This window comes from Nomia melanderi, chromosome 6 (assembly GCF_051020985.1).
Source record: "Nomia melanderi isolate GNS246 chromosome 6, iyNomMela1, whole genome shotgun sequence".
In the NCBI taxonomy this organism is placed as follows: Eukaryota; Metazoa; Arthropoda; class Insecta; order Hymenoptera; family Halictidae; genus Nomia; species Nomia melanderi.
In genome coordinates, this window is record NC_135004.1 from 8,446,331 (window position 1) to 8,471,520 (window position 25,190).

A 25,190-nucleotide genomic window follows, 5' to 3' on the forward strand; every position below is an offset into this window, starting at 1 on the left:
GTGGAGCTGATAGAAACCGAACTGTCCAGCCGAAACGGGGGCTCGCCGGGAAATAGCGTGTTGCTATTTTCCCGTGGCGCAGCGTGCATCGATTGCGATCGGAGTTCGGCAACAACACTGATCCGGTCAGCTACATCGACGAAATACAAAAAAATACTAGAGAGAAACGAAGTGAGAAAGAAAGAGAGAAACGAAGTGAGAAAGAAAGAGAGAGAGAGAGAGAGAGAGAGAGAGAGAGAGAGAGAGAGAGAGAGAGAGAGAGAGAGAGAGAGAGAGAGAGAGAGAGAGAGAGAGAGAGAGAGAGAGAGAGAGAGAGAGAGAGAAGAGGAGGGGAAAAGCGAAAAATAAAGAATAACTCGGCCGAACGTATGCGAACGGTTTCACGATCGGGTTGGTTCGAACATGCCGGACAAATGCGTGCTCGTGGAACCGCGGTCGAAAGCTTGTCTGCTGAAAAGTAAACAACGCTGCCGCTACACGGGACGGCACAGTGTATTAGATGAGGGGCTGCGATGGGCGAAAGTGACCGGTAATAGTTTGGACAACGCGTTGACCGGTGAGCCGTGGCACACCCCGAGGCAGGATGCCGGCGCGCGCACCACTGTTTTCTGTTGTTCGTCGGTACCGATGTAACGTAGTCGAATTTTGTGTTTCGGCGTGAAATTTTATCCTTATTCGATTACATACGAAATGGCTGGTTGGTGTTTGCGTTATTATTTTGAAGAATTTCCAACGTTCAGAATAGTGGTCATGGGAGTTATAACGTTTTGTTAAATGAAATGTGACTGTCTGTGTTACGGAGAATTTGTGGTTCTATTTATATTAGGAGAAACATGATTTGTTGCAGGGAATTAGTAAATTTGTAAATAAGTGGTTTCCATTAGGTTTTTGAGATGCGTGATTGGTGGAATGAAGGAAGGATTTGTAAAAACAAATTGGAAAAATTATACTGATTGGCCAATAATGTGATGAAGTATTCTTACGCGATCGTTCCGCAGCAATTTTCAATCGATTACGGTTAAATCGTCAATTCAGAAGCTGCATTTCTATTCAAATGTAACAGATACACCTCACAGTTTGTGCGACTGCACCCGGGTTTATGTTCGATACCGCGTTTTGCATTTACAGTTGCGTTTACAAGGTTATGGGCAATTTATCAGTACCTGTACTAGTAATTCGAACTCGAGTTAAGCGTTATCGTACTTGTGGGAGCCACTAAAACAACTTGGTCGAATGTACTGCATAATTGAACTCTTTCAAACTGCATGATGATATTTACCGATACATTTTCTTCCGTTTTAACCAACGAGATAACAGTCATTATTTCGTCATAAACGTTAATCGCTTAAATCGAAGTTGTATTTTGCAATCTTCCGAGAATTCCCACTGCAACGACAGATTTTGTATTCAGATTCGTATTTTAAGCGCGATCCAACGGTTGCGTTCCATAAAATTGAGTGTCAACAATTACGATTACAATTCGATAATGTAAACAAATGTTAAAAAACAGTACGAACAATAATTCATTCCAGATGATTATACGCCATCATTGGAACGCGATACAATTCATGAAACTGGAATACAAACGAATCCGAACAATTCGGTATTAAAGTGCCTTTCGATTGAATCGTAATAATACGGAGCAGGCGTCATCCATTGCACGTTACAATCGAGAATTACTTACAGCGACGAAACGAACTGTTCGCATTTATCGCCACGAGAAAAGCAGGCTGATTGAAACGGAAACTACCAACAGCGGATTTCAATCGCTTTATTTAAAGACGTAGGCCATGAATTTCAATATCGGCCGCGGCCAAACGAAACGTTTCCCTTTTCGATCTCAAGCAAAGGTGTAATTAGAGTATTATGCTCGATTGTTTCCCTGCGGTTGCAATTAATGATGATTATACGTCATTCAACGCGAACGTATGCGCGTCGGCCGGGCGTTCTCGATTTTTCCTCAAAAGCGGGATCGTTCCGCGCGTCGATTAGCGTCTGCATTTGTATGCAACAGGCAGAGGCACGTTCCATCGCGGCCGCATAATAAATTATTGACAGAATTCCGCGATTCTGCTGTCGGGAATTATGTATGCAAATCTGCGAACCGGCGGTGCCTTGGACGTGAGCGTCATTTCTTCGCCGATAAGCCGGAGGTACGATTAACCCCTTGCCCTATGATTTCTTTCGCATGGCTCCTAATTCGCCAGGAACAGAAAAGCGTTTCGCGATTTAAACACGTCTTCACGCTCACGTATCAAAGTAAAATTTCGTTCACAATGTCGTATTTAAAAATATAAAATAATAAAACTATAGGATGTTAAAATATTATCAAAATATACATTGTATCTTAATATAAAAATGAAAATTCGGCTGTATACAATGACTAGTGGCTCGGTGCGTTCCACCGACATCGTCCTTCATAAAATACACGACATTGTTATTTGTTTGTTCCAAATGTTCGCCACGAGTCTCGCGCAATATTATTAGATAAGGGGTTATAAGCTGTGCTCCTGAACAGGGACGTAGGTGTAGAGGAGAGGGACAAGCGTGGAAAAGTTGATTGAATCGACACGATCGAAGGGAACTCCTAATTATCAGTCGAGCACTGGCAATATCGGAAAGCCGTTCGACCTTCGCGAGGGCCAATCCTCTCTACGCGTATCCAGTCCGCTCGTTCCAGACCAACGAACCCTTTTTCATCCTATCTACGAAACTATCATATTAGTAAGTTCTGCAACCATATGCTTCCACCTCCATAACTCGGGCCCGTTCGATTCCATCGGCGTCGGTTCTGATACATCTGACGTTCGTAATTAATCATAAAGTTGGATGGACGACCGATCCCCGTTTTATTACCGAGATAAAACTTATTCGTTCCCCCCGGAACGAGCGTTGCGTAATAGCGTTTAGTTACGACGTCGATTGGACGACTCTGAGTCCGGGGCCTATAAGTTTCGAAGGTTTGTTGTAAAGTAGAGTACCCCTTCCGCGCTTCAGAGACTGGAAGCTGGTTTCTGATTTAGATATTAGTTTGGAAAATCGGGGGGCAGAAGTTGATTGACAGAGGATGAAGAGGGGTAAAAAAGTTGAAACGATGAGTCAGAATGGCAAGTAGATGGAAAGGAATTTTACGGTAGAGGATATTGAAGGGATAAAGTGGAAAAGTGTAGGAAAAGGGAATGAGATGTAGGAAGTGAAGTGGAAGAGCGTGTCACGTAAAGGGTAACTGGTAGGTAGAAAATCCTAAAGCATTTCGTGTCGATGTTCATTAAATGAATGTCGTACATAAGTCATATTAAATTCTATAGAAATCTAATATAATACAATAATGAACACAATCAACATCAATACCAATAAGAAAATAACAATTCGGAAGTGGAATAGAAACTGTACAATAAATCGATCATTTGTACGTGAATCAACATTATAATGGAAATTTCATTTCATACACCCCATTGTTCGAAGAGTTCCATACAAACTTCGTTCATTTCCAACATTTCCATTCATTCGCGTCGCAAAACATCCAAAGTCCATGGTTTCGTCGTGAATCCCGCAGCAGTGCTCGAGGAAACGCTTCTCCTTTCGTTCTCATTGGTCGATCCTCTCGCGGGCGTTTCGAAAAAAGCTTTCTGGGGGAGCAGCCATGCCTAGAGAAGCACTCAGGGCCGAGGTATCCGGGAAACAGGTTCCGGCGATGGTGCTATGCGGAACTGCGCGCTATCATACACACTTTCATCGGCCCCGTACCTTTCTCCTGTCGCGTCGCCCAGACTGTCCCCTCTTCTCCTCGTACCGGCGCGACGCTTTCTCGGCCGGCAACGAAACGCGAGTGGCCATCCATGCCGCGAATCCTTTTCTGTATTTTCCGGAATGAAAGGGAAAAATGGAGGGTGGCTAGAAACGTCGAGAGGAAGGACAAGCCGAAAGCTTTGGGGAAGAGGAGATACACTTCAGTGTCGATGGTCCGGAGCCGGCCGGGCACTTTGAAAAGCTATCAAAGCCAGCTTGTTGCCGGAACACTCGAGACCATTGCCCCACCGAGACGGTTGTTCCTGTTACATTGTGCTTCCGCGATACAATAATGTAAATAAACAGCGCCACCACCGATCTTGTTGCTTTCCTTTGATTACCTGGCCGTGAAAGGACCATATCGCCAGCGACACGGGAGGGCAATCTTGAGACAGTGAACGTAGGATTGCCGGTAAATAAATAAGGCATTTGCTGGAAGCTTTAACCCCTCGCCTTATAACAACTTATCAGACATGTGGTGAAGATTTTCAACAGGAATTGACAAACATAAACATTACTCGATTCATTCGAATTCAAAAATAAATATTATTCTTTTGTAATCAATTATTATACTTAAGAGCAAACATAGACATAGAATAGGCATAGAATTTTTCTCTTTTTCCAATAAATTGTTGACGACAAAGTGGTCGTATCGACCAGAGTCGAGAACGAAATCATAAGGCAAGAGGTTAAAAGGAATGCTTAGTTGTCTCCTGGTGGCAATATTGTAATCATACAATATTTCCATCGTTGTGTTTCAACCCCTTGTCCTATGGTTTCTTTCGTTACCGAATTCGCTAGAATTGCTTCATCCTTAATAATTTAATAGACATAAAAAAGAACTCCATGTTCATTTATGTTTTCGTTTACTTCGAAATGTAACAACTTAAAATAGAATACTCATTTTTACTTTGAAAACTAATATTTAATTTGAACTTAAAAGAACTGAGTCATTTTTGTTGATTTCCGTTTAAGATTCTACCTTGTAAGCCTGACACGATATTATACGGCAAGTTAACTTTCCTTTCCAATCTTTTAATATTCAATAAAATAAAGTATTCCAGTAAAATTCATTGAATTTGTTGAATATAAGGGAGTACTAATGATGGTATAACTTGTCGGATACCGCGAAAGTAATTCTCTAGATACCATACAGCCCCTACATCTTTAAAAAAATCAGAACATTCCAGGTGCTAGAATACTACCTTCATATCTTACATTCTCGCAGTCTCGGAAGCAACAATTAGTCCAACCAGAACCCTCTCTGTTATTTTAACACGCGTGAAGATAGAAACGACGAGAGAAAATGGAGGTAAGCATGTACAGGGACGATACGTTTATGCATTCAACTGTCCACGAGAAACCACTTCCGACGGGAACTTGCATAATTGCGCGTCCGGTCTCAAGGTTGTCCTACTTGAAACCACGGTGAAAAGAGCGTTTTTCAACGATTACGAGTTGCTCTTAAAAAAACCATTGGAGGGATGTTTTTCGAGCTACTTTTAATCTCAACATAGGTGTTCATTTGTCTGAGATGAATCTGTGCAATCGCTGCACCAAAAAATTCCGTCCCGTTGGCAACGAGCTTACTGTCAGTTTGAGTTTGTACAGTGCTCCTCGTAACATCCATAAGGCGACCGTAACATTATAATTAGAATGAAATCGGGGATTTTCCACGTTGCAGATGCATTCAAGAGATCTTTGTAGCGTTAATCCAGCTTTTGTCCGGTCTCTTGTAAAGGACTCCAGAAACTCGATACAAGCCTGGAAAAACTCAAACGGACAGGGAATGGGGACGACCAGAGGCGAAGCTTTTTTTCTTCTACGCGGCGCCTGATATTCGTGAAAAAATTTCTGAAGAATTTAAGGCTGGAAGGGATACACCAGCGTTATCAGAGGAATACTTCGAGATAAGAAATACTGGAAGACGGCTTTGATGATGCAACCAGGAATATAGAAGAGAAAATTTATTTGAATATGTTCGGAAGCAAATGTAGATCTAATCAACGCAGTAAACTTGTGACAGATGAGACTGAACAATACGTTATTAATAATTAGACTATGGGTTTGTATGCGTTTATAGGAAATTTGAAAATGCAAAATTGTACTGATTGCATAAAGTATGAAAATATATAAAATATCAGAAGTGTAGTACTTTTTATAGCATTTGTTAGGGAAAGTTATTCTACATCGTAATTCTGTTCTTTTTTAATTGTGTTCTTAAAATTTTGAATTTGCATAAAGATCCTCATTCTACTGATGATGATACAATTAGATTAAGGGATTCATCCTTCAGACATTGTAAACTCGAAGATGCAGAGTTGAGATAAACACACCTCAAGATATGAAAACTATATATACAGTGCTAAAGTTAAGTTATTTTGAAGTTAGCACCTTGAATTTAGAGGATTCTAACAATGAGTGTGATGTTAAGTAGAGTATAAAATTTTTAGATTTCTTGGATTATTTTCATTCCACTCGTTTGATCTACAAAGATATAATCCCGATTTAAATTTCTAAGCGATAGGTTAGTCCGAATCGTATTCCTCATAATTATTCATGTTTTCGTTTCCTAGCTAGTTACTAGTGTACTTTACAGTTGAGGTTTAGTTCGTTTCATATCTTCTTGCCCCAAGTTATACCAACCGAAGTTGGTCGGTTCTAGACTAATCTAATCCAAACCTACATTCTACGCTCATTTCATGCAAATCATTATTCTAGAATTCCATAACTCCACGATTCCATATATCTATTGTAATTTGCCAGTTATGATGCGTCAACAGTAGAACAAATGTTTTCTAAGAAAAGAACAAGTGTAACGTAAGTAGGTAAACTGTGTAATCGGGCTTGTGAAGCTTCAAAGCTGTCAAAGTAATGGAAGAGGGCGAAAAGTAGTCTTCTTCCTAAAATAAATGTAACAACGTTGTTCGCGAAAAAGATGTATTATACTCTTCGGAACTCTGATCGATGTCCAGTCTCATTTACTTTGATCAGAAGGGCCATTAAAAATTTTACGAACTCGCAGGAATCTTAGTCGTGAAACTTCGCCTACGACCTCGCTGATTTATGTCGTTGGATTTTATGAAACGCTCCTGCCCAGAATGTGTCCCAACTATTCGCTAGCGCGAACTTTAGAATCGAGTTAACTAGCTACATCACGATGGCGATATCAATATCTGCCGTGATGACGGACACTCGCTTCCGCTCGTAAACAGGCAGCTGCACCCCTTCTTCAAAGAACCGGCGAACGAACGATTCCATTTTCGAGGATCATGGAACTGCTTATTTATTTGCTATTTCACAGAACATTGCTTATTTCTTAAACCTGGAACATTCATATTGGTATATCTGAATGTAAAAGTACACTACTACAAGTTCAATCGACCTTCAAAAAATATATTTGAAATAAGATGTTCTAACGTTCTTATTTTTATTGCATATGTCTCAAGCATTGGTATAAAATCAGTAACTAATGACGCAAATAATATTCAACGTTCATCACTGCAAATAAAAGACTAATGCCAAACATTCATTTAACAGTATGAAAAGAAAAAATCAAAATTCCATAGTCTCGATACACCAATTTCGAATGCATTCTACAGAAACATGTTGCTCTCAAGCGTTTCGTTAATTTCGATTTACTTCGCAAAGGTGAGCAGAAAATTGTTGCCGGTGGGTCTCGAAACTCCTTACTTCGGAATCCGAAGTAATATGTGGAGATGAACCGTGGAAGTTCCCGGTTCCCCGAAATGGAGCACGGAGGATCGGTAAAAATCGTTTAGCCCGGCCGGTTTGCCGTAAGAATAAACACGAGGCTTGAGTATATTTGCGGGCTCCGTAAAAAGCGTAAGTAATCTCCTCTCGCCGCGGCTGAGTAAACTACCAACTTTTCGAATATCGCGAGCCCGGAGGATTCGAGAGGTTAACCCCCCAGGAAAGAAGTAATCTCGCCCCCGTTAGCGCGCCCTTCCTTCTCTTATTGGACCATCGTTTAGCGTGGAATGGGACGATACTCGTTCTCGTTCCCGAGCCAGCCCCTACCGTTCCAGAATTAAAAAGTAGACCTTCCCTTTGCGATTTCATCAGTTCGAACTGCAAAGCTTCACTTTACTGCAATTACAACGCTGCCGAATACGTTACATGAATATACGTATTGAGGTCTGTTAATGTATATTATCATAGGATGCGCTATGCGATACCGTAAATACCCGGAGCTTTTTGTACAATTCGAGATAACGAAGTGAACGGCCGGTCTCGAAAGTCTAGGTACAGTTGCCGATTTACGGATGTTGCAGCACTTGGGACATTTTAGAAACGCTAATGCCCTTGTTTGTTGTAAAATCCATTTCATTCAGTATAATGTCCATCGTTGTCGTTTATGAATTTTTGTAATATAGTGGATATTTTTGTCCTAAATCTGCCTAATTTGAATGAATAAATGTGCAATAGATATTGCGAACGTTTCTTTACATTTCAAGCGTTAGGAAATTGACGTAAATATTTAAATTTCTGTGGTTTACCGAATATTATTAATATTGCATGATTGTGTTACAATTTTAACTAATTCCCAGTTGACAAAGTAATACAGATTTAACATTCATTGGATTATTGTCATTTGATAATAGATAGAATATCGGTTACTACGATAACGTTTCACTCCTGCCAAGAATATCAGACGACGTTTACCCCGATTTTCAGACAGCGCAGAAAATCGCGAAATCTCCGTAGCTCCGCATACCCGCGCCAAGTAAAACAGCGTCTTACCGGTAGGCACATTCTCAATATTCGATCAAGTCGCAAGCTTACATGGCAGTTCAGCCGCGCGCGCGCACATGCGTAGCGATAGCGACGCGCGGAATACTCATTTAATGAAAATTAACCGACGTCACCGCATATCATGGAATGTGCAACGAAGCAGTGAACTGTGCAACAGCGGGTTGAGATAAGGAGCCGAGCCGGGAGGAGCGTCGTGGGTTATGCTTCAATTTCAGACCTGCCGGCGCATATGGCGCGGATAAAGCGAATGCATTACGGCCCGCGGCGGAAAACAAGTTAAACCTTCTTTAATGAAATTATTATAGAAATCCGCGGGGATCGCGGAGTCGTGCGCATCTACGTCGCTCCCGTTACGAAAATCCCGGGAGCAAATTACGGTCGAGAAACATGCCGAGGAAAAACAAAAGCGCGCGCAAAGAAGAATAAAATAAATAAATATTGTGTGGGCCGTGTCACGTATCAACGTGTAAATTTTTATTTTCATTTTTCTCCGTCCCTTCGCCTTCTTTCTCCCCGCCGCCGTTTTTCCCTTGTCGTTCCCGTTGAAAGCGACCGCCACGCAACAAAGCCATCTCGATTTAATTTGCCGTGCATATTTGCGTCGTTGAATTTGAATTTTAATAACCGCTATAAAACGCGCAAGATTGCCACCCCATCCCGGTTATGATATTCAAAGTGCGAAGATAGGGTCGTCGCTATGAAAAAAAATCAAACTGAAAGGGTAACGAGGATCTCCGACTCACCCCCGTCCCTCCGGCCGCACCGTCCCACTTCCAACCCCGCTAATTAAATCGTTTAAATCAGTTCGTCCAACTGCGTTCACGGGATTTTATTGCTCCGGATGCAACTGCGCTAACCTCGTCTCCTCTTCCGTCTTCTATCGTCTCGGTCTTTTTTCCACCTTTTTTCTGCGAACGGTTGAACGATTCAGGGAGCTTCGAGCAATGCTTAATGCCCGCCGACACTGGAGCGCGGACGTGACGAATGTATTCCTGCCGCGTTAGCGGGAATTGTATTACGAACACCTTACCGACGCGTGAACAAGCGAAATAAATGATTAATGGGAGGGAAACTTCGTTATATTCTACATTAGCTGCCAGTCACCCTGCTCCACTCACTTAGGCATCGCAGTTTTGTCCGCGCCGCTTTCAGAATTTCCCCCGGGAACGCTGTGGAAGTTCCAGATGCTCGGTGGCCCACATGTAAATCCGAATTAAGCCGACCGATGCGCTGAATTTCGGGACGATCCGTCAATAGTTGCTTACATGATTTATTAGGAAATGGACGAGCAAACTTGTGCATTAAGGCCGGACGAAAATTATTCGCTGATCCATTCCACCTGTGTTAGTTGATAACGGAGGTGCTTTCGCCCGCGTTGCTCGATATAATTGCAATTTAACGAAATTTGAAATGTATAGATTGCGCATTATTTGATACGGTATTTAATTATGTATGTAGGTAACTACTTCCCCGTGATGCTGAATCATTAGACTATCTAATCTATTAGCATTCATAGCGCTTTCAAATTCGTAAAATATATAAGAATGTATATTTTAAAAACAATCAATATGCCTCTCTTTTTAAAATTGCCATACAGAATCCTCTGATCTACGAATGCAACTTCTCCTACATTTTAACTTTTATCAAATAACCTACAAAATGGAAATTTGTGTAATTCCGAAGCCAACTAGATACAAAATTGAAAATGAGATACTTCCACTAAGCTATTCGATAGTTCATCAGCTTCGGTCAAACTATTAACCACGATTATCCTGGAATGTAACTTCTCCCTCTAATTTCTATAAAATATCCGACAAAAACGGAAACTTCTATAAAAATTCGAAAGCCATCGATCACAAAATTGAAAATAAAATACTTTTACCCAGTCTCTCGGTCGATTCCACTCGACAATTCTTCAGCTTCGGTCAAACTATTAACCACAATTGTTCCGCTCTCCTTTGCTCCTAATTGCTACCGCTCGCATGCATCCTGGGATGATTCGGCCCATAAAGCGCAGGACGTGTATGCACGGAGGGTAGATAGTCGAAGGGAGGAGTAGGATAGGCACGCACATTCATGGCGTCACCAAGTGGCGGGATACAGTTCCGGAGATTTCGAACAATATCGCACCGTTGGCGACAGGCTAGAGCCGCCGCCGACTCGCGCGAACTTGATCACTGGTGGTGACTGTTCGACGAGGCTTGCCGTGCGAGTCACGGAGCAAAAGCGCGCGAGAGGAAAGGGACAGCGAAGGGAAAAGCGACGAATGGATGCCGGATGACGAGCCAGCGGCAGGTATGAGTCAATTGTATCATCCTTGCCAATTCCACGGGCCAGTGACTAATTGTTTTTCCCGAGCTGCTGACCAATGACAAGAGAACTTGAAATTCTCCGCTCCGGCTGTGCCCGCTAACCGGCTTTCCCATTCTTTTTTTCGTTCCCCTTGCCGCGGTGAAATTGGTTTCCCATGTAAGGCCACGTCGGTGGAACGACTTTCGAGTAATTGTAACCAATGCGCGACGTTTCGCTTTTATTCCCGGTTGGGGACAAAAACCGGCGCGGAATGGCGTGGGTATCATTGGGAATTTATTCAATTCTCAAATGTATCGCCCTTGGAAATGTAGTAAGACACTTTGAAATTGACAATTCGTGAATTACATAAGTTCAGAAAGTTGTTATAGGAATATTTTTTGATTTCTCGTGTTTTCTTTTATTCTTTGAGGAGTTTGTTTATGTAATTAATATGAAAATAACATCAGACGGTTTTAATTTACGATGTGTCTATCCTGCGCCGCGAAGGTAATAAAGTAATTTCTTCGTTTCTGACTGCGAGTTCGTTAATCAATCCCCGCCGCGATATACACAGATAACGGCTTGTAACGCCGTAAACAATGGCCCACGCGGTATACAACGGTTTCTGTCGAACAGCATAACGATCCGGTTACCAACTTCGCGTTGTGGGACGACATGCGTTGCACCCGTTCGTCTGGTGAAACGAGTACGTCAAAAAATAGTTTGTTCGGCATCTGGGATCCGTGTTCTATAGAAAGGAGAACAATGCATGCCTACAATACATACATATGTATGTGCACCCTGTTCCGTGGATAGGTCGACTATAGAACGTGGATTAGAGAACGCGGTAATTTGCCACGTGACTGGCGCCAGTCCTTTGGTGAATCGCATTACCATATGGTAATCGTTGTAATTTCGTTATCATTCAACCCCTATCCGTCCCACCCCTTTCTTCCCCATATTCCCCACCGTCCTGCCGCCGATAGCGACTGAAATTATCTCCGAAATATAATATCCGGTCTCTGAACCCGTGCCGAGGTGCAATAACGCCGCCGTGGCCTCGTTATAATTAACAAATCGCGCCCGCGAAGAAATTACATTATTCAATTAACTTTATTCGTTCGGCGCGTCGAGGGCAACGGCGGCGTACCTCCGCTAATTTGTTCGCCGATGTTAATTGCCATGCCGCGATAATACCTTCCAGATAACGCGGGCAATTATACGCGGAGTATAATTTGTCTTGTCCTGCGGTGCCAAGAGCTTTACGCCTTATAATAAATCGTCCTTAATCGTCCCAACGGTGTTATCCAATCAACTATTTACGCGATCCTCCGCCTAATTGTCCTCTACATCTTCCAGAACACCGGGATCCCGTCAAATCCGATCTCTATATGGTAAACAGATTCATCTTGCGTGGAGTCTCCTTCTTGGGAACGTTAGGGAGAAAGTTTCTGGAGTTCACTAATTACAAAGTATTAAAGATACAATGCTAGTAGATATTAAAAATACGATATGAAAATTGCAATTACTTAGAAGTGCCATTTCTTTTAGCGACTGTCTGCGTTATTACATATAAATTCCTTAATTTACTTGGGAGCAAGTATAATTTATTACAATGAATTATCGGATGTATTATAGTTAAGTCACATAAAAAGCCATCTTCCTGGTGAGCTTAACTCTCAGCTGTCACGTATCCAAATATCCGAAACTCGGTCAAAATAATTTAACACTAAACGCATCGACATATTGCATGTACCTATTCCTACTGTAACCAGTCAAATAATTGGTCAATGCAAGGATTAATATAAACTTAACTGGATGAAAGAAAATCCAGAATCTTAAATTGTATTTTGAAACCGGTTATTTGACTGGCCGAGGTACTTTTAGTGTTAACCAATCGTGGGAGCAGAATCTACGTTCGACCACTCGTGTGCAGAGAGTCCAAGACGCGAAGGTCCACACCCGTGAAATCCATCGTCGCCGATCGGGCCGCGTAATTCCTCTTTAAGAAGCAAGGCAAACACGATTGCGGCGAACCCCGGGTCCCTTAATCTATCGAACGAATTAGGGATGCGGCACAAAGGCGGCAAAATCGAAGGGTACGTATCGAAGGAATCGGTGTGTCGAACAATCGGTCGGTCCGCCGTAGGGAATAGTCGAAAATGGGACAAAGACGGGGAACGAGTCGGCGAGCTGGAGGGAGCGAGAGAATGCAACGAACCGCTGGCTGCGGAGACAAATTGTCGAACAGCGCTTGCGGTCGGACGTACACATGTTCGCCGGAAGTTGGTCTACATTTAGAAAACAGGATTACAGTTCGCTTCACAGAGCTGGCCTAGCCAGAGACTATGAAACACTGGCGCGCACCTGAACACCATTGGTCGAGACCAGGTGGCTTTTCAGGTTTGTCGGCTTTGTTTTCGCCCAGTGGTCTCGGACGCGCAACGAGCAACTTTGAAATCACCGGGACCGAAGCTCTTCTACCTCGTCCCGCATATCGAGCGTTCGTGCTTTTCTTCCGTTGAGCGTACTGTACGTTGATGGAGAATTGGCACCCCGGATGACAAGATGTGTCACACGCTTTCGCCGTGTGCTTTGTTTACTGTATTGATTAACGCGGTGACCGACAAATTGGGACTCATTGAATTACTCATACAATCGAAGCAATTATCCTAACGAAACGGAAACTGAAGAGTCGAGATTTTCCATATCGATTGCTGTTTTATGATTTCTTTCACCACTGTGCTTGATAAAACTACTTTATCGTTAATTATTTGTTAGAAATAAGAAAAGGATTTGATAATTATTCTATGTTTACGTTTATTCTAAAAATTAACCACTGATAATAGGAAACGAATATTTAATTGGAATTTGACTCCATATTATAGGACAAGGAGTTAATCTTTCTGTATCTCATAGATAAAATAAAATTCAGTTTACTCGATGTAACGTGAAGAAAATTTATTTTTGAATTTATGCAATAAGTGTTAGCCGAATTCGACTGATCAATTCGATCGGTAATTCTTTTAGATGTCTTCTTTCTATCAATCTGCCATTCTGTCTGCTCCGAGGTGAACTTCCAGAGTATTACAAACTGGTGGAAAAGTTTCCGCGATGAAACCGGATTTTCGAAATGGAGGCAAACAGCGCGATCCGCGGTCCGCTATGTTTGAAATTTGTACCACGCGTCGGCCTTTGTTTGCGGAAATTGTGCCTGAACACTCCAAGAAAGTGAACAAGTTCCCGTAGGCGTAATTGAATCGCATCAATCGGATGGTAGATATGCGTATCGTGATGACTCGAGGATTCACGCGTAGAGTATACGAGCTGGCGATTTTGAGGGGAGCTTTTGTAATTTATTAGTATTTGGAGAGCGTGCACTGAACTTTTTACGTTAGAACTATCAAGGAGTTGGACTGATTTAATTATAACAATTTTTGAAGTTACCTTTCGAAGATTTGAAGATCTGAATATTTAACTCTGAATATTTGAAATTTTTAAATCAGAAAACTTGAATTTTTTATTTTTTACTTTGGAGATTTGAACGAGTTTTACTTCGATGATTTGAAGAATTGAATTTTTTTATGTATACAATTTGGTAATTGTGAAAAAATTCCACTGACGGAATGAAAAGTTAAATATGGCATAGACAGGGAAATCTAAAATTCGGAGCAGTGATTAGTCGCGATTATTAAGTATCGATTTCAATTAAATGGACGACTAGAACGTGCTGCGCCATCTGTAATTGAACACCACTTACATTAGCCCGCGTACCTGTCCATTATGAGTTAATTCCATTTACGTTAATGCTGATAAGCATTGTCGATAGAATAATATTATTTGTTTGTGAGGTTACTGTCGCGTGAATCGATAACACATAACAAATAATGTGATCCACAGAACGTAGATAATACACCACACAGTTATCAATATTTGCTGCAAGTAGGAGCAACGAACATATATCAGCCAACGCAATGAACCATGTTTGAAAACACCAGTCCGTGGTCATTTAAAATAAAACATTTAGTAGAAAACAATCGAATCTCGTTCAAAAAAATATTTTCATCAGTTAATGAGGTAGATGCAATTTGATATCGTTTGTGAAACGAATAATTTTGAGTTTTTCATTGTTCGCTACGTTTAAATTTGTCTCGCGACAGGTTCCACGAGACATCCCTTCAACTGTGCGAGCACGTTTCATTACTGACACAAGACAGGCCGAGCCAGAATCGCTTATGGCGGCGAAGTTATCATCAATATTGGATTCTTTCATGTACAGACATGCACTGGAATACGGAAGGACATCGTTTCCCGTTTCCACGTAGGCTATGTGGCCCTTCCTCGAAAAAGCAAACAGAACCCGACGTGTTTGCTAGTCTGAACTAAGCACTTTCGCACTCGTAAACTTTCCGCACGTAACCTCGCACCCTGGCACAGCCCGCCGAATGGCAGAAACGCGACAAATTCCGTTTGCAGTTCGAAATTATTTTGCGAGCAAATAATATTTTGCAGTTCGACATTCAAATCTGCAGACCTGCGGAAAGATTTCAATGGGACTGCAGTTCAAAATAGACAAATCCTTTACAGTACATCAGAAAAGAAAAAAACATTTCAATTTATAATTCATGATTATATAAATTATAGTTATTCGTGATTTATCATCATAGCATGATTCATACCAATCGTAATAGTTTTGAAATTTTAAATCTAAAAATTAAATATGGATAACAGAGAAATACTATTTCAATGCAGCCACAGAAAAATTAATATTTATTAACAGTATGTAACATAATAATGCAGTACTTATTAAGTGTATTAATTAATATTTTAAGAACTTAATATATTTTCTTCTTAAAATAGAATTCAAGATTCAGTGTTCCTACGTGTCGCAACGAAATCCTTTGGCCGATCCTCATTATTTCGCCTGATGAGTCTGCGTGAGGCCAAGCACGCCAGTAAAAGACTGTCGCAAGAACCGTATAAGGACGAAAGTTTGGCTGAACGTCCTTGACGCCTTCGGGAACCGAAAGGATCACCGCCCCGGGAGAAAAAGCGAAAAATAGGAGAGGACGGGGTAGGCGAAGACCACTTAGCCGAAAGGGTATGAGGAGAGGCGTGACGAAAGCGGGCCGTTCAGCTTCGTAAGAACTTACGAGCAGCCCGAAATGGCCGCAACATTCGGCTCTTATTCGTCTCGGCTGACTCTTGTTGCGGCTTTACGAGCGGTTCTCCAGTGATTTTCTTTTTCTTTTTTTTTAAAGCCGACCTTCATTCGGCTAAGGAAACTTTCCGCAACGACGGAGAATGCAATTGGGACCGAATAGTCCGACTCCTTGGAATTCTACCGCGAACCAACCGGCCCGGCTCAAGAGCGATGAAATCGGAGGTATCATTGGTCAAGTTACCGCTACGGGCGAGATTGCAGACTGAATTTTATTTCCGAAATCCACGTTTCGTTCGAGGCTAACAAAGTTTGAACGGTCGAGAAACGATCGAAAAATCGTTTTTGAATGATTGTCAGTGCTTTCAGGTTTTAGAGATTGGTCAGTCCTCGAATTATTTATACATTTGACATATTATTAAGAAAATGGGAATATGATAACGATCTGTTTGTGCTTTTCTGGAATTCAGAAGGACATTTAAGAAGGAAAACTATGAATAAACGCTGCGGCGTCTGAAAAAATAAGTGATGCGTAATATTAAATTTTATATTTTTTAGTTTCATTTTGTGTAACTTGTTCAGGCTTTACTTGACTTTAGTTAATTGAACTCCGTTTGTGTGCGAGTTAATGCAGAAAGTGCCGAGTACTTGCAGTAAGAGGATTACAATTTCTTACAAAGCTTACGAGCTTCTTTTTGACGTGAATAAATAAATTTGTTTAATCATTTCTTTGAGAATCCTTCATGTCTATTTTAAGAATTCTAAAATGAGGAGTTTACTTTCAACATTACGAATACGGTAAATTTCAAGTAATGAAAATATAATGTGATTAATTATCTTTAATTTTCTGTTTATACTCATGTTTAGAATCACTATCAACGTTTACAGAAAATTTACAACGTTCATAACGTTTACAATGATGGAATCATGAGATGTGGCATTCGACAGTTCTGTCAGTAGTCTATGCATGTGTATGATCGGACATTCCAGCAAGAATTAGAACTGTTACTACTCAATCCATAGGATATCTTATTACTAAAAAAATATGCATGTTTACATATGACTATTAATATTTTAATTAATTTTCATTTACCATAATAAAGCCCAATAATTAATAACAAATTACCAACATCCAAAACGTCCTGAATATTACATGTTTCTGACTTTACTCGGTTCATTAGAACAATGATATATATTACAAGATAATTTTTAGTGTACAGGGTACCCTCCGCTTTCCGTTACAATCGAATATACACCTTTATTAATTTTTGACTTCATTACAGAATTCTTGCAAAGTACTACCTTAAGAGAATCATTATTTGCAGCATAGTTAATGGAACACCGTATACCAATGTTTGTACACTCAACATTTCCAACACACATCCACAAACCCTCTCTTTCACCCAAAAACTAATTCCTTGCGAAAAACGAGAAACGCGTATCATTACTACAACATTCACCGTATTTTTGCACCGAAGTCTGAGTCCCGTGAAACTTCGCCAATCAGTAGTATTGTAGATACGCGACAGTTAGGAACGTCGCCGTACCGATGGGATTGATCGCGTCAATTAACGTGGCCGTGTCGCGCCCCGAAAGTTCGCAAACGAGTACAATTAATGCTGCGTCGGGTTTGTACTGCGACGGTCAACCGAGTGGCTGATACGTGACAGGGCCAGCGTGAAGAGTTAGCGCGCGGAGGAAAGGGTCGGGGGATGATTTGCAACGGCGTCGATGAATCTCGGAATTCCCGTTCGACCCGTAACGGGCCGCTTCGCTAATAACTATCGAAGTTCCGCGGAGCGAGACGAACGAGCCAAACGAGCGAGCAAATAGTCACGGCGACACGTGTCGTTGACAAATCGGGCAGCTGCGTCAGCACGTTTTAATCAGCAGTTGATCCAAGATCGAACGATCCGCGCCTTTATTCCTTGCCTCGCGTCTTCAACGAACGATCTTCGTCATCCTCCGGGACGATTACCGGCCGCCCGCGTCGCTAATGAAATTCCTGTCCGCGTTTTTCATGCGCGCCGCCGACAGAAATTCGATTCCGACTCGCGAGGCTCACACCTCGCCCACCCTCCACCCATAAATCTGTCCCCGCGCTACGTCCGTCGAACGCTCGAGGCTTTCGCCGTGTTTATCGGTAACTAGACGTACTTCCGTATAAACTTCCACGGCAGCGGACAGGGTGGCCGATCGCTTTATTATATGAACATTACGACCGCTGATAAATCGAACGTTACCGCGTTTAGGTCTGTTAATTGTGTCAACTCGGCGGCGCTTAATGGTCCGGTCGAATAAACCACGGAACCCGGCAATTGTTTCGCTGATTTATTATCCTGACGTTTATAATGCGTGCTGGTGTCGATTATCGGCCACTTCTATCGTAATTGGATAATTGTGTCCTCGGCCCGTTCCGCGGGCCGCGCTGTTCTAATTTTACAGTGGCGGTCGGCGACGGCGAAATTAGACCGTCGAGAGATCAATGCGGGAACCCGAGCCGGCCTGATTACCTCCGCTGACGTGGAAGAATGTCCGCTACGCCCTGGGAACGCGGCCCCTACTAAATCAACGCATTTATTAGCGAAGGAAGACGAAGGTTGCGATTCTTTTCCATTACAGCTTATAAAGCTGAGGCAGTTTCCGGTCGATAACAATGTATCACGGGTCGAGATCGAATTATCACACCCGGGGGACCCCGGAGCACCCCGCCATTTAAACGCGTCGGGCATCGGCTGCGATTCGATTCGCGTCGATCCGGCCGAAAGGTAATCACGGCCCTGCCACCTCGGAAGGTGTAGCTATGTAGGTACTTTCTCCTCGATCAGGTCCCAACCCGTTTGATACTCGAGTAACTCGGTTTCCAGCGAATACGTCTAAGATTGCCAGCGACAACTACGAGTTCGGCGACGCGACCGCGGGAACGAGCATCGGGCTTCGAACTTTCAAGGCTGTGACCGTGACCTGTCGTCTGATCACGTGTACAGTTGTCTCTTAGAAGTTCTCCGAGGAATTTTCAACTTCTTTTTCGACGTCATTTTTTTCAAAGACATTCGTTGAACGCATCAGTTTCGGTGGTTGTAAAGTGATTCTTGTAACTGTAAGTAAGTCTGAGATACTTCGGACACATTTTCATGAAGTTGTAAACTTATTAACATTAAATTTCTAACTGAATTACTGTTCCGTAATAATCGTTGATTCGATAATAGACTAATTCGTTGTTTTTAAATGGGATAGAGTCTTCTCACGCTATAATTTCTTTGCAAATATCAACACTAATCAATTTCACCGATGAGATTACCTCTGACAGATCATACTCAAGAAAATTATTTTATCTCGAATAATTTACTGTAACAGAAAGAGACTCTACTCTTGCTTTTACGTTAAATTTACGTTGAACATCAAACATTGCGACAAAAAATATTCCTCTAATTACCCTTTTCAAACACTATTGTCCCAGGTGATCTCCAAAGCTTTTCAACATTTTCTTGAAATCTGGCAACAATCCTCAATGACGCTTCACAGATGACCAATGGGAGCGCAAACTGTTCCGCCATTCGTATACCTTTACCGGCTGCTTTGAAGGGTACTCGCGGGTCGCGCAGAGATCCCCGGAATAATTCAACCCACAAACATCGCGTCGTATTGCGGATCAGCGACGTTGGGGTCACGGGTTGAGCGGCGGGGTGGAGAGGAGAGTGGGGTCAGGGTAGGCGACGAAGTGGTGGCGCTCAGGGTGGGGGTGTGCCGGTGAAGACTCTCCTTTGCAGTTGGTTGTCGTCAGTAGCAGACTGTACTCTAATTAACGGTGGGTAACAAGAGTACCCGAGAGAAATGGAGAGTCGTTCTAATAATTCGCGAGAGGAACGCATCTCCGTCCCGCGTGTCAGAGGAAGAGGGTGGCTCGCGAGAAATACGCTCCCTCGGTGTCAGTATCGACCTTGGCCCGAGGAGGTTGCGGTAAATGTTTTTAATTAATTAACGGCGGATTAAAAAAATTCGCGTGCTTCTAAATTTCCTCTTAGGCGTGTCGCAATAACGTTGGCAGTTCCCTCGCAACGGTGTTATTGTGGGGGATTATAAAATGGGAGATGCTGGTAGAGAACGAGGTGGGGCGGATTTTGATGAAAAGGTTATTTGGTTTTCAGGGAATTTTTAATACTGATTCAATGGAAATGGGACGAGAGATGTTTTTTCTTGAAATTTGTTGCGTGTTTTGATTAATGTAACGGATACATTCATTTATTTTTTCTTCACTTGTAACCAACCAGTTTTATTCACTCTTTAATTATAGATGTATGTTCGCTTTTAGAATGATTTGCTAATGGTTTTATACAGCTCTGCTTTTACTGATTTGGAAGAGAAAAGTATTCGTTTTCATTTTTTCTTTTCTTTACTGTGATATATTATTTAATGAACATAACCTTTGAGGGAACCAAGTAAATAAAACTATTTTCTTAGATACCTTATACTATCATATACTGCTACACATTAGTTTGGGATTAATGTTAAAAATATTGCACGTTGTTTCGAGATTAATCAACCGAAAAAAAATTGCTAGCAGGCGAAGAACTTTCTCTAGTGTCCTGAAAACGTACGTGGTTGATGCAAGTTACAAGTACACGTACGGCTCATGTTCCATAGAAATTCGTGAATTTTTTAAAATCCCCGAATTCTGGTAAAAAATATATTTAACCGGCTGAAATATCTTGCTCGCGTTTAAGTATAATGCGGACAAACTTCTCATTTAATCCATTTAATATCCGTGTATTCTTTCGTAATAGTATTTCGTGATTGAATCGAAAATGCATATTCCGCTTTAAACAGTTTTCATTACATTTCCAATCTGTTCTACGTATCTCGTTTCAACAACGGTTTGGTCTGAATCTCGTGATCGTATTTTTGATATTTACTGCTGTATAGCTTTTTCGGGTAGTTTCGGGTAGTGCTAAATAAATCCAGCGTACACTGAATGAAACAAAATGGAAGTTCCACATAATGTATGCTTCCATTTTATTCACGTTTCTCTAAAGTAGCCTGAAAACATATAAAAAATACTGTTTATCTATGTCTGTGCCTGCTACTCGTTATTTTCATTTAAGAGCTTGACATAGCATACTAAAAAGATTTTTATATGACCATAAATAATAAAGATGCTTGGGTTCTTTTGTTAAAGTACCCTATTGTACATGCTCAAAACGGGAAAGGATACTCACTGTGCTCGCCTAAGTAGATCGGTGTCCATGTGACTTGCGAGTGGACGAATGTCGCAGCCCCAAACAGAACAACGCAGGACCACACACTAAAACGCGTCGCACTCATTTCACTACCGACCCCGGCGGTCGCCATTTCCCTCGTTTCAATCAGTCCGATGCCTTAATATCATTTTCAACGGCGTCTCTCTCTACCTGGTCGCCTCGTTCCCTTATTCTTGCCGTTACAACGTATCTTTTAACTTTTCTGTACTCCTTACCCGCAAAGATAAATACTACTTATTATGGTCGATAACCTGTCAGGATCAAATCATAAATTTTCACGACTATATTCAAGAATATTCCGAAATAATACAATTACTTGTCAACCATTAAACACGTCACGATCGAAACAAACATTTTCACGATGATACTCAACTATTTAATTTCTTGCATCTCAATCCTTTTGGGTAAATATTGTTTATTATTGTCGATAATCTGCAACGGTCGAAACAAAAATTTTCACAACCATATTTCATGATATTCCGAAAGAATATAATTGTTTGTCAACTGTTCAACTGCTCGCATCCCACTCCTCCCGGATAAACATTATTTATTATCGTCGATAATCTGTCAAGACCGAAACAAAAATTTTCACGAGTATATTCAGCGATATTCCGAAATAATATAATTGTTTGTCAACTGTTTAATTTCTCGCGTTCCACTCTTCACGGATAAATATTATTTATTATCAAAAATTTTCACAAATATACTCAGCGATCTTCCGAAATAATTAAATTATTCGTTAACTATTCAACTACTCGCGTCCCACCATTCTCGAAGCAGGTTCCGTGGCTTCGACAAGAACAGATTCTTCGCGCGCGATACGCCCGCGAATCGGATGGATCGTTCATAAGCAATTAACCCCGCAAGAAGCAACTCCGCCGCGCGCGATAATTTCGTGCAGCCGCAGCAGACACAGAAAGAGTTAATGACCCGTGAACGAGCATCTGTTTCATTCGTTTCAACGTTTGGTGTTAAATCGCCCGTGTTATTATTGGATTCCGCGGGCCGAAGTAACTTTTAAATTAGCCCCACTTCAGGTCCCTTCTTTCTTTTTACTCGATACGTCGCGGTGCACGTGATCCAGCGATAAGTCATCGTCCACTCCCGCGGAAGCGTCTCTTCTAGGTCAAATTTAATTATTTCGTTCCCTCCTCTCGAGATCTTTTAATTTCGCCGAAGAGCTGTAACGATCGAACGTCGTTCCAGATTTAAGAAAAGCTTCCTTTCTCTGTTCATCGAACCGAAAACGAGTGCGTCGAGATTCGTTGGGAATTTTCCGCGTTTTCAATCTTGGTTTAACTATTTCCCCGCGGTTTTCTTTCGGATGTCGTCTTTGTTGTTGAACCAGTTGTTACTCCTTCGTCCAAGCCGCTCCTTCGAGTTCCAGGCACTGTCTGCAATAAAATAGTAGACCCTTTCGTTAGAGGAGATACTTTAATTGGTGAGCGATAAAGTACGGACTTGGAGGAGGTACAGCGGTAACAGAGTCATTTCCGGTAATTCGTTCGTGCTGTGAATACTGCACTAGTTGGAGTAGTATAGTTTGATCATATAGGTATTTAAACTTTATTACTTCGAATGTGAATCTTCACTGTGAATGTGCAACAAGAATACTGCAAGGCGGCACAGATTATAGAAAGATAGACTCGATTCATAATTGTGGTTTTTATAATAGTGTTTAGTTGAAGGTGTTACAATTTTCCTAAAATATCAACATAAAAGAACGCATTAAAATATTGGTCATCAATATGCGGTCTTTCATACTTCTTTAATACTTAAAAATAAAGGTAAACAAAATTGTTTTCAATCTAAAACATATTCGCCTTCATTATCTATAAATTACGTATCATCATGACTTTTAAAAAAATTTTGTGTATCTTTATTTTTAAAAATAAAAGAAATATAAAAAACCGCATTATTTATGAAATAACCCAACATTAAATCATTAAGTTCTCAAATTTCGTACAGCTATAACGCATCTATCGAGAGCTCCATGCACTATACAATCGAGTACAAACAAACAACTTAATTTCTGAAAACAATTGGAAAATCAGCGAACATCGTATAATAAGAAAAACATATAGAATTGGTTCTCCGAAACACCGTTCCCAAGAGGGTTCCCCACAATTCTCGTCATCATGGTGCCCCGGAAAACGCCGCCGATGTCTCGTTAGCATATCTCCATCGGCATAAGGTGGGCGGTAGCAGCAATGCTCGGCGATTCTCGCTCGGTCGAGGCACGGTTGACCCCGATGTCGTCTGAGGCAAGGGATACGGTCATTACGAGATAGAAGCCGGCAGTATCTTAGCGGTTCGTAATGTGACGAGGGCGAGGAGCGTCGTCCAGCCGGCTTCATCCCGTTATTTACTCGTTATCTGGCATGCATTCGAGAATAGACGTCTCTGTGTCCGGGCAGTTATGAAAAGGCGTCGCGCTGCGCCAGACAGCCAGCATCTACAAGAGGGACTCGTTGAAGCCCTCCTGCTGGTCGCTTCCTTCGCACCATCCCACCTCTTCCACTTATCGTCCTGTCCGCCCATTCGCTTCCCTATCTACTTAGACGTTCCGATCGTGCTTGGCGTCACGACTCGTGCATCAAGCCGAGGTACGGGGACGACACGCGATTAAAGGATCCCCGATCCTATCGTCTGTCAGACGTGAATGATTGATACGATCACGGTCTAAGCGGTGTCGGCTGAGCGATCGCAACGGTGATCGCATTGTTACCCGAAGGATTTTGTTTATTAACGACGTTCCTCCGCTGTTCACCTTTCAATCTATCCTATCCCCTGTTTGAGGGCCAGGCAATCCCGAGCCCGTTCAATACGTTTCGTCGTCTCGGTTCCATTAACCCCTTTGCCAGGTTATTCTATAGGTCAGTCGAGCGTGCCCCTTTCCGGATCCAATCGTCCAATTACAGGTCGCCGCGTCTATTCGAGCTCCGGACCCATTCCACGGCCAGGCCAAGTGTCTCTTTATAGGAAGAAGATTCCTTTCTTTAACTTTCCTACCTTTTTCCAATGGGCGGAGGTCGGCGGCGGGAGGGCGGGGCGGACTTCATCGAAAGCAGCCGCGGCGAACGAGCCCATTGAAAAGGCGCCGATGCAATTAACTTAATCCAGGTGGTGATTGGACACGCTAACCGAGGAACGACGGAATGCGGGAACCGGGCCGGAAGGGAAGGAAAAGTAAAGAGGACGCCAGCGGCGCGCTCGCCCCGCGGCCGGGAGGACTGTCGGGCTGACCTTAATTGTGCCACGCAATTATGGCCACTTCCGTTTGATAGGAGTAATGCGCCGTTAGAAAAAGAAAGGGCCGATAAAGCCTCGGGAATCTGTGGTTATGAGGACGTCACCTGCACAAAGGCTGCCTTTCCTGCCACCCCGCTGCTCGAGGGATATCTTCCAACATTCTTTTCTCGCTGTTAACGTCCCTTATTTCTCCGTTACTCACTCTTTCGCCCCTTCTACGCCGGCGATCGAGAATATGCTTAGATATAACGCGCACACCGGGGAAGAATAAAAGGAGAATTCGCTTCTGCTTTGAAGACCGATGCCTTCTATGTTCTTGGCTTGGTGCAAACGAACGACATGTTGCTGGCGTTGTGACTTTCTCTTGTTGCGTCGTGTTATTGCAATTTTATGACGATGACGATCGATAATAATAAAAACCAATGTGAATGAAATTAATATAAAACAGCAAATCGCAACGCTGACAGAAATCGTTTGTCTGCATTTGACCTAAGCGTTAAAGTCCTTATTGAGATTTGAGTTCTTGTTAAATCATGACAATTATGAACATGAAAAAGATTCAAACCCACCGCTTAACGTCGGATATGTTCGCGAACAAGATCTATGAATTATAGAAGTCTTTAAGAGATAAAAAGAATTGAACGTGAAATTAGAAGCGTCCG

General features: G+C 42.1%; 1 protein-coding gene across 8 annotated transcripts in view; it reads right to left on the reverse strand.

The window, feature by feature from the left end:
- Positions 1-25,190, reverse strand: part of LOC116431670 (uncharacterized) — a 312,877-nt gene that overhangs the window by 221,044 nt on the left and 66,643 nt on the right. For 4 of the 8 annotated variants that reach the window (XM_076368499.1, XM_076368494.1, XM_076368498.1 and 1 more), the window contains exon 2: positions 21,235-21,527. In XM_076368499.1, coding sequence (XP_076224614.1) covers positions 21,235-21,367 — 133 coding nt within the window. In that variant the 5' untranslated portion in view covers positions 21,368-21,527. Of the gene's footprint in view, positions 1-21,234; positions 21,528-21,649; positions 21,709-25,190 lie in introns of all 8 variants that reach the window. The other 4 variants (XM_076368496.1, XM_076368495.1, XM_076368500.1 and 1 more) reach the window with 3 other exon arrangements.